We start from the raw sequence: 13,930 nt of genomic DNA, 5'->3' as shown, positions 1-13,930 counted from the left end.
GGCGCGCCCGTGGGGTATGGGCCCGGCGTCGTCACGCTACAAATTGGCATCGACGCTAAAGAACGCCGCGACGTAATCAGTGGCACGCGGAGAATCGCAAGAACATAAAGTAAGGCGGACGTGCACCATTCAGTATGATTTAAAATTTTTGTCAAGGCTTTTATTTTGGAAGTTTTGTTAAACTTCATTTCAAAGGGCCAAACTAATCCCATGCGTAATAGTCATTGGGTTAAATCAGTTATATAATGCTCAACAGAGCAATTATCTGATTTAAAAATATTCAAGGCTTTTATTTTGAAATTTGCAGTATGCTTCATTTCAGAGGGCCAAACTATTCCATTGTGTAACAGTGCTTTGGATAAAAAAGTCACATAAAGCCAAAAAGCGCAATTACCTGATGTAAAAATATTCAAGGCTTTTATTTTGAAATTATTATTATGCTCCATTTGAAAGTTCCGAACTAATCCCATGTGTAACAGTGCTTTGGATGAAAAAGTCATATACGGCCAAAAACAGCAATTACCTGATGTAAAAATATTCAAGGCTTTTATTTTGAAATTATTGTTATGCTCCATTTTAAAGTTCCGAACTAATCCCATGTGTAACAGTGCTTTGGATGAAAAAGTCATACAAAGCCAAAAACAGCAATTACATGATGTAAAAATATTCAAGGCTTTTATTTTGAAATTATTGTTATGCTCCATTTTAAAGTTCCGAACTAATCCCATGTGTAACAGTGCTTTGGATGAAAAAGTCATACAAAGCCAAAAACAGCAATTACATGATGTAAAAATATTCAAGGCTTTTATTTTGAAATTATTATTATGCTCCATTTTAAAGTTCCGAACTAATCCCATGTGTAACAGTGCTTTGGATGAAAAAGTCATACAAAGCCAAAAACAGCAATTACATGATGTAAAAATATTCAAGGCTTTTATTTTGAAATTATTGTTATGCTCCATTTTAAAGTTCCGAACTAATCCCATGTGTAACAGTGCTTTGGATAAAAAAGTCACATAAAGCCAAAAAGAGCAATTACATGATGTAAAAATATTCAAGGCTTTTATTTTGAAATTATTATTATGCTCCATTTTAAAGTTCCGAACGAATCCCATGTGTAACAGTGCTTTGGATGAAAAAGTCATACAAAGCCAAAAAGAGCAATTACATGATGTAAAAATATTCAAGGCTTTTATTTTGAAATTTTCAGTATGCTTCATTTCAGAGGGCCAAACTATTCCATTGTGTAACAGTGCTTTGGATGAAAAAGTCATATACGGCCAAAAAGAGCAATTACGTCATGTAAAATATTCAAGGCTTTTATTTTGAAATTTTCAGTATGCTTAATTTTAAAGTTCCAAAATAATCCCATGTGTAACAGTTACTGAGTTAAATCAGTTATATACAGCCCATAGCAGCGGGTAGTTCTAAAGGCCAGTTCTCAGTCCTGATCTGTTTCAACTGAGGATAGATAGAACTACAATGATGCGTATTTGTAGTCCAAATCAGCAGCCAATAGCCTCTTGAGATCCGTTGCTATGTTAAATAAGTTTCACACCAAGGTGTGAAGTGTTAGTGAAACAGCCTGAGAGCCTCAGAAAATCCTGTCGCATGACTTTGCTCTGAAGCACCGTGACAGAAAACCGTACGGTCTAGATAAATTTCGAAAACATTTTACCGGAGCAGACAGGCGTATCAATGTCAGGACCGATTTTGATACAAATCGTGCGATATTTGTGGCCGTGATGGCGATTTCAAAATTATTTTGGGCTCAAAAAACCTCTTCATTTCTCACTCTAGCCGAGATGGGCTGTCACTCTAATTTTAGAAAAAATGAGAAACTTTGGGTCGCTTAGAGGCAAATTGTGGACAAACCGTAACTGGTATCGACGAGCCGTCTTCACTTTCGAAGAGATCACAGACGTATCTACAAAATGAAATTTGAATGGCATTTCTAGGTGAATTTGTGACGACACAGAAAATCCTCAAAAATAGGGTATTTCTAGGATTTTTCCCATTGACTTATAATGGGGTTTTTTTCGTAGTTTTTTGCGAATTATGTCGCCACGTTAAGCCCAAATCCCACCAGAAGTAATAGCTGGAATGGCGTGAATTTTCTGCACGTTTTGATACCTCATTTGTAGGTGTGCACCCAGCGGTATGAGCCGCATTAACGGTTACGGAAGAAAAATAAAGAATAAAGAAACACTTTCTCCGACAATAGCAATAGGTTCCTGCCATTGCTTTGCATGGCAGGCCCCAACAATCTAAAAGAAGGAATCATGGAGATGTATTTATCTATCTTTACACCCTAACTATCCCAAACAAAAGTCATAAAACAAATTAAATTAATATTTTAGAGACAAATGTACATTACATTAAGAACACATCTATCCATTCCATTAATTATTATACACATATAGCGGGGTGGTGAGAGCTGCTGATGGACCCTGGACACATCGCCAGTCCATCCATAAACAAATACTTGCTGGTGTTGAAATTCAAATAATAGTTTTAGATGTTGTGAATGGTATTCTTAAAATAAATAAGTTAAAATCTAATATACAATGTCCTTTTCATTATTTCATAAGGACTAGATGGAAAAGAGGTTTGGTCAACAATTTTGGCCAACCTGGTCCGTTCATTCACAATTCTGTTTATTTGCCAAATATTTTTCTTATTATTCATATCTTGAATATAATTCACTAACAAATTAAATGACTTTTGAACTTCTAACAAGCTCAACTGTTATTGTTTACCATAATGTCTTAACCAGTAAACTGGTTGGTGTCCCACTATTCCATTTAGAAATTACAAATCTATTCTAATTGCAATCAATTTATAAACTGCGCTCCAAAGACCTTAAATATGCAATTGTTGCAGAACCCAGTGATTCATTTAAAACTTTAAATTCAGCTTCAACCTGGAAAGACTCACACAGAAAGTAGGTTTTAGAAATTTTATTTGATAAGAAATAATCTTCGGACCCGGCCGTAGACGCTGCGCTGGTCACCGCCAGAGAGAATGATCTGCTGTTCAGGAGTTATTTTTTTCTATATGAAAACCTTTTTTTAATAAATTCACTGGATACATAAATTAAACCTGTGTAAATTGTAACTATAACTGTCTTCATCTCACCTGATCACGGCGCCGGTCTTATCTCCTCCACCCTTCAGAAACTCCGGCTTGATGTGCAACTGCTCCTCACCTGAGCTTCCATCACTTCCACCTGATCTCTACTTTTGCTCAGCTTACCTTTAATCTTATGTTTGGATTATAACTTTGTAACTAAACAATGTTTCTGTATGTGCTTGCTTTATTATAAAACAGTTCATTCTGACTGTTAAAACAAGCAGAAACATTTGTGTTTCTGTTTGTGCCGTATGTCAGGTTTGTAAATGAAATTTGTATTGATTCCAGTCATTGTTGAAAAAGTATAGGAAACATTGTATTTACACATATAAAATATTGAAAATTATGAACTTAGCATGTATTTTAAATTGTTAAATCAAGGTTATCCAAATACTAAACAACACTGTTACAATATATTTACAACCATTTTATTGGCTCTACTCTACAACAAAATACAGCCACAATGTAACTGTGTGGAAATGACACCATTTCTATAAAAACTAAATAATTTCAATCAAATGAGTTACAACAAAAGTAACATTCAAAAATGTACATAATATTTTATTAACATATTTCAAAAACAAATGACTGAACAAGAAAAAAGGCAAATGTGCTTCATCATAAAAAAAAAAGAAAAAAAACTAATATCTTCCTTGCATTTAGTACTGGCATTCAGGGCAGTGTCCAGGTATGCCATCACAATAGTAACGAGGGAACTCTCCTCGTCTTCCATGCCCGGTGAAGCCCACAGAGTCTTTATACTGCCGGTTACAGGAAGAACATTGGATAACCGCAAAAGGAATCCTGTTTTCTGCCTTGAATGATTCAGAAAAATTTTCCCAGTTGATCTCACCTGTTAATGAAAAACTTATTTTATGTAGTGGAAATCTAATTTCACATGTTTTAGGTGAAAAAAGTGAAAGGTCCTTACCATCCAACCAAGCAAAGTGAGTCTTCTTCCTGAACACTGGGTCAGACACAATGGCTTCAAAGGACTTGCATGTCAATGCCAACGTGAGGTAAGCTGTGTCTCCCTGTGCCAGTATTACCTCCTGGAGAATAGCTTCCAGGACAATCAAAGGCATCTGAAAATAATGATAGTAAAAAAAACAGGTGCATTGCAAGACTTATCCTGGAAGAATGGCTATGACATGATTATGAATGAATCTTACCTGTAAGATTGGCGGTATACTTTGTACCTGAATGGTGACGAGCATGAAACAATAATTAAGACTTAGTATCTGTCAGTACCTTATCCTATCCATCTGTAATGGTATAAAAAACGCTGTCCAAATAATACATTTTACTTTTTTTTTTTTGCCTAAATCATTTAGAGTTGTAGTTTCATTTGCACATAAAGATACACAAATCAAAATTACTAGTTATGCATATTTTTAAAAACTAACCTCAATTTGTGCCTCGGTTGCTTTGGCATAGTTGTGGTCATCAGCAAACAGAGTCTGTAAAAATATAGATTTTTTTAAGTGGAAGATTAATGCAAGCCCAAATAACATAAAAAGTCATTCAACCCTTTTAATTGTTCTATCCTGATTTTATTTCAGACTTAAAAAAATAAGCATACACCAAAAGTGTACTGTGAATAGAAATTACATGATTTGAAAATACAAAGTCATGAATTTTAGCTACAACTCACCTCACATTTTTCCCTTTCCTCAACTTTTTTCCGCTTTCTCTCCTTTTGCAGTTCTTCTCTGGACCTTTAAAAAGGACAAAGGGATGTTTTCTTAAAAAAACTGTCATATTTGTAACATGATGTGGTACATTATTGTTCTTACTTCACAGGGAAGTTTGTCAAGAGAGTGAGAGACCACCATCTTCGTATTGTCATCATATCATTCTGTGTACATCACAGGTTGAAATTTAATGAAATATCAAACAGAAATAATAGACTCTCATCTTTTTCTTTACCTCGCTGAAATCAAATGATGCTCCCATCACAAAGTACAGTGCATACTGTTGAGAAAATTTTGATTATTACATCTACACAAACCATACAACAATATGGTGGGTGAAAGCGGATGTTACCATCACTACAAACATTCCACAGTTGTTGGACAGTCCTTGTTTCGGCAATCCCTGTGGTGTTTAAGAGAAAATTCAAACAGGGTAGAGAAAAGTAATGCGTCATTACTTTAACTATAAAATTGAGGTAAAGGACAACAGCCTTACCCACAGTATTGCTTATAAACATTTAAAGCAGGAACGGTTTGAAATAAGCAGCTCTTAAGAACCACAAGTGTCCCATCATAACATCTCACCTCAACATCGTTGCCAACAAATTCTGTCCATGGACCAGATGACATCTGAAGACAGACTTCTCTGATGATGCAAATCATAAGAGAAGTTAAAAATTAGCAAGGGTATATTTCACAACATAAAAATTATAAAGATGTATGAAAATGCAAGACAGATGTGAGACAGAACGGTCTCTTGATGGTCCAGCTTTAACCCATGTCTTTGTTAAAAAGAAACAAGAAACTGCTTACAAAATGTGTGTCTTATCAAATTTCAGACATTAAAATGTTATTCACAAATTCAATTTGTATATTTACTGTTACATAAAAATGAAGATTAATGCTGAACCTTTGCCTCCGTGGAACAACGGAACAACATATTGAACACATGCCACACTCAAACTTATTCCTATAAAACCTTAATGTTCTGATGCGGTTTTCATCAGTGAAGCCAGTGCCATTGATAGAATCAAGGAAGAAAATCTCCCTATGTTTAGGCTTCAGAATCTGAAATAATATGTCGCACTGATGGTGAACACTACTGCACATTAATGAATGAATTTGACTACTTTCAAGAAAGGCAGTAAATATGAAGGTGAATATCAAATAAGTATTGTACTAACGCATAGTGTCCAATGTCCAGGATGCCACACAGGAATCAGAACCCAGTCCAGATCTTGTGCCTGCGGCTTCCAATTAAATCAAATAATTAATATATTGTGGTGAATCTGACCTCCAAAGGTGAACATAAATTTATCAACAGGATGTACTGGTAGGTGTTGTGCTGGGTCAAGGGAAAGAGGTGGAAACCAGGTGTGGACTACATGACTGTTTCCTGCAAAAACTTTGATGCCCTAGAGAAATAATAATAAAAAAGGGACAATCAAGAAGTTCAAAGTAAAGAGACACTTTTTTGTCATCTATGTTAAATTCACATCCGAAACCATGCCTGACATTGTTTTTCATTTCCACGTTTATGAGATTTACTCTTTTAGTTTTTATACGATTCCAACCTCTCAAATATCATGAAACAAATGTAGGTTACATAAATTGACATACCTTGTTGATGCACATTCTTTCAACAACTTTCAGACAGGAGTTCAGAATCTTTGAAGAATTGTAGCAGTCATATTTTAACAACATAAAAAACAACTTTAACACTGATATGGCTTGAAAAATATTTAAACTCACCTGCCCATTCATGTCTTGCGATAAACCAAGAGTGAACATGTCTCCTCTGGTGAGGACCTGCCCATCAACACAAGCAACATATTCAGCTGGATCTCTGGTTTGGTCCAATACTTGAGCAAGCTTAGGAAAGAAAAATGGAAGACAAATACATTTTATTAACTTAATTTTGCACAATATCATGCATTCCTCAAGTATGTTTACTGATATCCACAACTTACAATGTGCTTATACTGCTTGTTTGTTAGAAATTTCACATCATAACAGATGTCTCTAACAGAAAAATATTGGGAACACTGTTGTGCAGTGTCTTTTGTTTTAAACTAAAATTCAAACACCTGATCATGTCACAACTATAAGTACTAAAAATTATTTGAAAAAAAAAAAAACACAGAAAGAAATATTAAAAAAACAAACACCAAGCAAAATTGATATAAATATTTACCAAAGTAATTTCTGTGTTATTAGGCTTTTGAGTCCAGGTGAATTTATTTGCTCCAGTTGTTTGTAAGCTTGTCAAAGAGTCATCAAGAGAACATTGGTGAGTTTGAATAACGCTGGCTTCCAAACTGCAAGCATGTTGCTGGTTTTTCTCACAGCCTTTATCAACAGAAACAGTCCTACATTAATATATGTGTTGTGCTTTAATTTCAGAGACTACCACAACGATAACACAAAAGTTGAGCATTACCCATTATGATGCATCCATTTTTGTCTAGGACCAAATTTGCATGCGGCCCCGCAACTTTTAGAATGTTTTGTTTGGTTTTTGTGTTCTTCCTAAGATTGAAATGGTGGAGGATGTTTCTTTGCAGAAAGATGTGCGTGGATGGGTTGAGCATATTCAGGAAGTAGTTATTTTTCCTCATGCCTGCAAATAGTTGCTCTGCACACTGGCTGTTTAATCTTCCTGCCAGTTCCGGAACCATCTCAATCTTCCGCAAGACATCCTTCTCATCCTTACTATTGCCTTGGTGGAAAACGTCACTCAGACAATAATGCTCTAATGAGCCAGTGACAGGATGCCCTCCCTTGTCTTCTGGTTCTTTCCTGTGCTTCAACCAGGGTAAGTTTACAGCAAGTTTTTTTTCAGTAGCTTGTCTTATGTTTTCAGGGGTGGCCTCAACCAATCTACCATCGTGGATGGTAAATGGGGTATCCTTAGCACACCTCTTCTTTAGATGACTTACCAATCCCCTGGGGTAGTCATACACTGTAATATTGGGAAAAAACTTCCAGGATAAAAGAAGGTCTGCAAAGTCTCTAGGGCTCTCCGCTCTCAGGTTAAACTTTACAGAATAAATAATGCCACAGGGACAAGTGATTACAGCCCATCCACCTGAAACAACAAATCATATTCTTATTAGTACAGCATACAACTTATCTAGGTCCTTGTTGTTGTGTACTAAATTAAGCTTAACAATAGCATTGACATTACTATGACAACGTGTTATATGTTCAAAATAGCAGATACACAAGGCATGTTTTTTTGGTAATTTCTATTTTTCTCAAGGTCATACTTTCTTATGGGTTAACACATTTTCTGTTAGGAGTTGTCACACACTTACCAGAGGCACCCCACACTTTCTCAAAAACCTTGTTATATGTGGCTCTAGAAGCCATTTTGTCCCGCAGACGGAGCACAAGATCCATCTTAGAACCTCTGCTGTCAATTCCACATTGACTGCAGAGTCTCCTGATCTCAGGTAGCTTTAAAATAAAACCAAAAGTTAGTTATTTTTAATATTATTTAACTGTCCTGAAAGACAAACACAATCGGAAAATTCTGAAAATAAATAAAAAAAAAGAGACTACCTTGAGATTGAGAACCTCATCTGCAAGCCGCTCTTCTGTGAGAAACTGGTCTACATCACTGTCGGAATCAGGCAAGTGGACTTTTTCACTCTCTGTGTTGATCAAAATGTCAGATCGTCTTGTCTGTGGTCCAATCCAGGGGGACCAGTTGTGATAAGTAGGCTTTACAACAAAAGGATTCTTGCAGCCAGCTGAGAAATACAATGGAGACAAGGAAAAACATTTGAGTCACATTAATACATGAATTACTTGGTACACAAAATGTTTCCCATTTATCTGTTGAGTAGACACCAGACTTACGTGGATAAAGTCCACGGCTAATCACTTCCATAGTAACCGCTTCCCAAAATGAGCGCGCATTAACTTCGCCATTATATTGCTGAGGTGGGTTTGGTATTTCACTAACTATTAAAATAAAACAAAAAACACAGGATTTTATTTTTTTAATGTTAATTTCAGATGAGTCAAAAATTTCAAATAACAGTATTTTGATCCATGCAGGTTTCAAACATAAAGACCTACCTGGCATGCTGAAAACACCTTTCTTATGTAGATCCATGACAACAATTGCAGGATGATACCCACATGAATCACATGAGTATTGGTAATCATGGTCACTTAGACCTTCAAACGACAGATATGCCTGCAGGATTCGATCCTTGAAAGGAAAGTTCTCTCCTTCTGTGTATTCGATAGTTTCGATTATGCGACTTACAGCAGTGTGAGTCTACAGAAATAAGTAAGGCACATTTACAAAGTCACAGTGATGCCTTTAGATGAAAAGCTCATTAATGCATGTTTAACCATTTATTGTATTGTGTTAAAAATAATATCCACATTCTACACAAATAATTAAAAAATGCAACTAACCTGCAATGCATTCCTCAGTACCAGACAAAAATGTATGGACAGCAGCAAGTGATCGTTGAAGTTGTGAATACCATCTTCCCAGTCTTGATATCGGTAAACCATCGAACAGTTGGGGCAAGTCTTCCTGTATGTTGATATACCTACGAGAATATTAAAAAGGTTACTATTAAGATCTTATGCTGACATGATAGAATTAAAATATTAATATTATTCTTATGGAAATAAAAATAAATCTGTGCACTTGTACTTACAGCGGAGTACATTAAATTACTAACCTTTAACTACTCCTGTCAGAGTCACTATTTTAGCAGTGGAAGACAACAACTGAGGGTCACCAAGACTGGCGTGCTGTCCACATTCTGTGCATTCAGTCTCTGATGGGATCAGATGTTTGGGGAACCCATTGAGAGACTTGGCGTCTCTACTTCTGGTGATAAGACTGTCAGGAAGATCAGCAGGTATTTTCTTGTGGTAAATCAAATACTTGATTATCCTCTCTGCTGCATCATCAGTAATGGAACCACTTTCCTCCTGACATTCTGATACTGTTGTCCCACACATAACATCCTCCTCTGAATGTACTGCTGCTTTGAACATGTCTGGCATTTTTTCAAAAAGATGCCACTTTGCCGTAGCCTTGTGCGTACAGGACCTTTTGCCCTCTGTACATGCACAATGCCAGGTATTTTTTCCTTTGTCGTAAGTGACAATCACCCTTCCAAGTCTGCTGAAAAATGCCATTTTTGGTTCAAAGATAGACACGTGAAAAGTTGTGTCTGTCCCACTGCCAAAAAGAAGAACTGAAAACGGCGTATTACTTGATAGCGCCTCTTGCTGATTTTTTAAAAGTTCTTCTTTTCTTTTAACACTGAACCATAAGTTGTCAACCAGGATGTTGAGGGTAGTTTCAGACAGAGGTCCTTCTGAGTCTGTGGCGCGTGGACAAAAGCGTAATGATTGAATGTGTTCACACTCAAAAGGCAAAATCCCACTTCGCTTGGCAAATTGTGCATTCACATTACACCTGTCAAGCTCACACTCTGATCTGTGAAATTGTGACCAGGTGTTTTTGATTACATGTATAGGTTTTGATGGACCACAAAAGGATTTCTGAACAGCAAAAACACCTTTTTTTGCATCCACACACTGACTCCTTAAATGATGATTTTGTGAAATCAGCTCCACTTTTTCATGGTGTTTTCTTTTCAAATGAATACGAAGATTCTTTTTTCTCAGGCGCAGATTGCACATTTCACATGTAATCATATCTTCTGAGCGGACAGGCGCCTGTGTAGCCTGGATGTCTGTAGCTGCTGGACGGACAGGCGCCTGTGTAGCCTGGATGTCTGTAGCTGCTGGACGGACAGGCGCCTGTGTAGCCTGGATGTCTGTAGCTGCTGGACGGACAGGCGCCTGTGTAGCCTGGATGTCTGTAGCTGCTGGACGGACAGGCGCCTGTGTAGCCTGGATGTCTGTAGCTGGTAGGTGGACAGGTGGCTGGGCTGCTGCACAGCTGGACACCATGTGAAAAGTCATTCTGTGATTAACCAAATGATTAACAAACCTGTCCCTTCTGTCAATGGTGGAAAAACAGTAAGGACAATGGAAGTGAGTGGTGTCTCTACATGGTAGGCCACATCTGAAGATATGGAATTCTGCAGTAACAAAAAGAAATGAGTAAAATTTTAAAAAAGCATTTATATACATTGCAGATATGTTTAAACAAGATGTGATTCATTATCCCTCAGAACAGGGAGAATGAATCCCTGTTTTTCTTAGTAGCCTCATAGCTACTACAATAAAAGTAGTAGCTATTAAATACACAATTGATTGGTAGAAAAAAAGCCATGTTTGAATTAATCACTGTACATTCCTTAACATTGTTACTGTTTTGTAGGATTTAACAATTAATGGCTTCCAGATAACAAATATATATTCTGCAAAAAATGAATTTAAATTTTAGAAGTGATATTGCTCAAACAGCCATGGGCAGAGATTAACTAATCAGATTAACTCAATTACTCTGTAATTTTGACAAAAAAATAAATAATTAGGACCATTTTTCAAAATGTTATACTCTTACATGCAACATAATGTGAGTAACTTCACTGAATGAAGAACACATTTTAATACACAAAAAATTTAAACACGATACACAGATAAAAGTTGTTTATGTTAGGTTTCCTCTAACCTTAATTTGTTGTCTTGTATTAAAATGTTTCCTTTTTGGTTTTAAAATACCTAACAGTGCACATAACTTCATTTTTATTAATGTCTGCTTAAATAAATGGGTAATATTACATTGCACGTTATAATCAGTAAAACAGTACTTAATAATAGCCATTTCACAAAATACTTTGTTACTTTTAAATGTGTAGTTTGCTGCACAGTTACTAAAAATACATTGAAATACATTGAAAATACCCAGAGATGTACTCATCTCTGGGTACTATGATGGCAGCTGATAGCTTATAAAGAAAGCTGTTAGTTTATAAAAAATATTAGACTTTCCAGAAATTGAACATTGGTGTACAAAAACATATTTTAAAAAATATTAACCTTAAAAAATAAAATAAAATAAAAACACGAGAGAACTGATAAGTGTGTAAAAAAAAACATTCATTAGTGTATTTTTCCATACCGTTATGTTGAACCACAGCAGTTCTTGCAATGTGGTTCTTAACCTTGTAAGACTCATCCGCACTGTATGAGCAAAGGGGACAGTAGTACTTGTTGTTCATGCAGTACGGAACAATTTTAGCTCCGATCCCAGTGTTACAAATTGATACGTGCATCTGTGAAATTTAAATAAAAAAACAAATTTTGAGCATAAAATACATTTTTCAATTATACATTTTCTACTTTTAGATTTTTATCTAACGGTGGCCTGCACGAAATAATTAGCTATGCTACATGCTAAAATTAGCCTTCCCGAACTACGAATTTCACTCGTTTACAGCTGTCAATTATATTTTCTAACTAATCTAGAAAAGCGTATTGATTTACTCTGTAAAAAAAGGATTTAATACGGTAGAAAGTACCTTTTGCTGACTTCCTGGTTTTTGCATTGTGGATCGCGTGGCAAATGTCAGTGGTGAAACCTCTCAAACTTCTTACCCCGCTTCTTTAAGGTATTTATACTAGTGACTGTGAAAATAGCGCCCCCTTCATTTCCGGAATGTAATAGTCCAATTTCCATATAAGGTATGAGACTGACAGTGGTCCGTCACCGCCCCTTTCCGCAGGCTGCAGCGAAGACCCTCTCGCGTAAACTACAAACGACTTGAAAGTATCCCGGACGCGCAGTAGAGGGCGCAATAACGTGAGAGAGCGTGCTCTGTGTTTTGCCAGCCACCATAAAAAAAGAAGTGCTCAGTGTTTGCGGAAGTAAACATGGATGCTAACAGTGGAGCATAGCTTACGATTTTAAAGCTGTTATCCAAAGCGAACCAGCACAGTAACAACTTAATCCTCATGATCGTCCACCATGGTTGTTGTTTTTCTTGTCGCTTGCACGTATCAGGGCGCAGAATAGTGACGTTTGTCGAGTATCAATGACGTTCAGGTCGAATGAATGCGACGTGCCGTTCAGATTCTGGTCACGTTTAGAAAGATCGGCTATGTTTCGGATTTAGAAACACATACCCAAGTGACCTGAGTTGCATTTGTATAAATCCGACTTGTGTTTCAGACTGTCGTAAAAAGATCAGGTAAAAATAAAAAATCGGAATTGGGTCGCTTCATGCTGCAGTGTGAACACAGGCTAAGACTAGTTTGAAAACAAGCAATTAAGAATTATCACAAACATTTAACAAGAAGAAATGTAATTTTGCTAATCTTTCATTTAAACACAGAATCAGATTATAAAATCATTGCTTTGCCGTTCTAGGAAATATTGGACTGAAACTGTTGCTTTGGTTGCTTATTCACACTGCTGTAGCAGCCAGTAACTGCAGCAGAACATCAATATTGATGATCAATAACAAACCACTCTTTGCTGCACGTGCATTCCTGTAAAAACTGGCCTGCAATAATCCAGTTTGTTACATAACTAAACACACTCAGAAAGAAAAGTTAATGAAAAATACATGTAACAGAGCGTATAAGAAATGTGTCAAAAACACTGAAACAAGCAATTATGAAGCTACAAGAAACAAATTACTAAAACAAACTAAAAATCAGTAAATAAACTTAGTGAATATAACACTTTACGTTTTCGGCTGCAAAGCGTCCAACTAAACATTTTCATTCAAATTAGAGCTCCCTCTTCTGTCCATGCCTATGTACTGCACCCACTGGGGTGAACAAGGTTAGTATCACCAACAAAAAAGCTGAAAAGAAATTAGAACAAAAACGAGCCAAAATTTAAGTTCCCCGATTGTTTCACCCATTTTTATGAAACTATACCTACTTGAAGCTTAATTAACTCTAGGATAATGTGTGAAATGTTTATATTAACAGTAAAACATAAGTTAATATGATCTATTAACAAATACTGTTATTATTCAGAGTTTTGTTTTCTCTTTTTTCAAGCGTTGCACGACTCCCATATATTATAGTCAATAGGAATTATTGATTCAGCTGCAGTGAACTTCAGAGAGGCATGGACGGCCGTGCCAGGAGTTTCTGGGTTTACAACAAATTGAATAAAAGGTTTAATGTGTCCAGAA

The 13,930-nt window shown here is 36.2% G+C and overlaps 1 protein-coding gene across 6 annotated transcripts; it reads right to left on the bottom strand.

Moving 5' to 3' along the window:
- Positions 1-3,541: 3,541 nt before the first annotated feature.
- On the bottom strand, positions 3,542-12,519 carry LOC116711832 (uncharacterized). 6 transcript variants are annotated; one of them, XM_032551405.1, is made up of 24 exons: positions 12,302-12,519; positions 11,902-12,055; positions 9,536-10,915; positions 9,261-9,400; positions 8,913-9,117; positions 8,691-8,795; positions 8,391-8,581; positions 8,144-8,285; positions 7,267-7,914; positions 7,021-7,175; positions 6,579-6,698; positions 6,447-6,494; positions 6,158-6,241; positions 6,011-6,076; positions 5,806-5,894; positions 5,412-5,472; positions 5,179-5,229; positions 5,062-5,106; positions 4,929-4,990; positions 4,787-4,850; positions 4,539-4,592; positions 4,305-4,331; positions 4,064-4,217; positions 3,542-3,985 (listed from the first exon to the last, which is right to left on the bottom strand). In XM_032551405.1, exons 1-24 carry the CDS (start codon positions 12,326-12,328, stop codon positions 3,792-3,794), a joined length of 4,266 nt encoding a protein of 1,421 aa, XP_032407296.1. In that variant the 5' UTR covers positions 12,329-12,519; the 3' UTR covers positions 3,542-3,791. The 6 variants fall into 6 exon arrangements, 2 of the variants coding, with proteins under 2 accessions (XP_032407296.1, XP_032407280.1); XR_004337343.1 differs by lacking the exons at positions 3,542-3,985; positions 4,064-4,217; positions 4,305-4,331; ... (1 more) ...; positions 4,787-4,850; positions 5,806-5,894 and having other exon boundaries at positions 4,971-4,990; XR_004337341.1 differs by lacking the exons at positions 3,542-3,985; positions 4,064-4,217; positions 4,305-4,331; ... (1 more) ...; positions 4,787-4,850; positions 5,806-5,894 and having other exon boundaries at positions 4,971-4,990; positions 6,447-6,698.
- Positions 12,520-13,930: the final 1,411 nt, after the last annotated feature.

Source organism: Xiphophorus hellerii, chromosome 2, assembly GCF_003331165.1.
Source record: "Xiphophorus hellerii strain 12219 chromosome 2, Xiphophorus_hellerii-4.1, whole genome shotgun sequence".
In the NCBI taxonomy this organism is placed as follows: Eukaryota; Metazoa; Chordata; class Actinopteri; order Cyprinodontiformes; family Poeciliidae; genus Xiphophorus; species Xiphophorus hellerii.
Note: the sequence above shows the minus strand (reverse complement) of the source record. Positions and strands in the feature narration are given on the sequence as shown.

What these genes read in the sequence shown, in the direction of transcription:
- LOC116711832 (XM_032551405.1), bottom strand. Translation starts at nt 12,328, where the DNA reads ATGCAAAAACCAGGAAGTCAGCAAAAG. An exon ending in TGCTGTGGTTCAACATAACG is followed by an intron (nt 10,916 to 11,901) that starts GTATGGAAAAAT and finishes TTGTTACTGCAG; the next exon opens with AATTCCATATCTTCAGATGT. An exon ending in CAACCGAGGCACAAATTGAG is followed by an intron (nt 4,332 to 4,538) that starts GTTAGTTTTTAA and finishes GTCACCATTCAG; the next exon opens with GTACAAAGTATACCGCCAAT.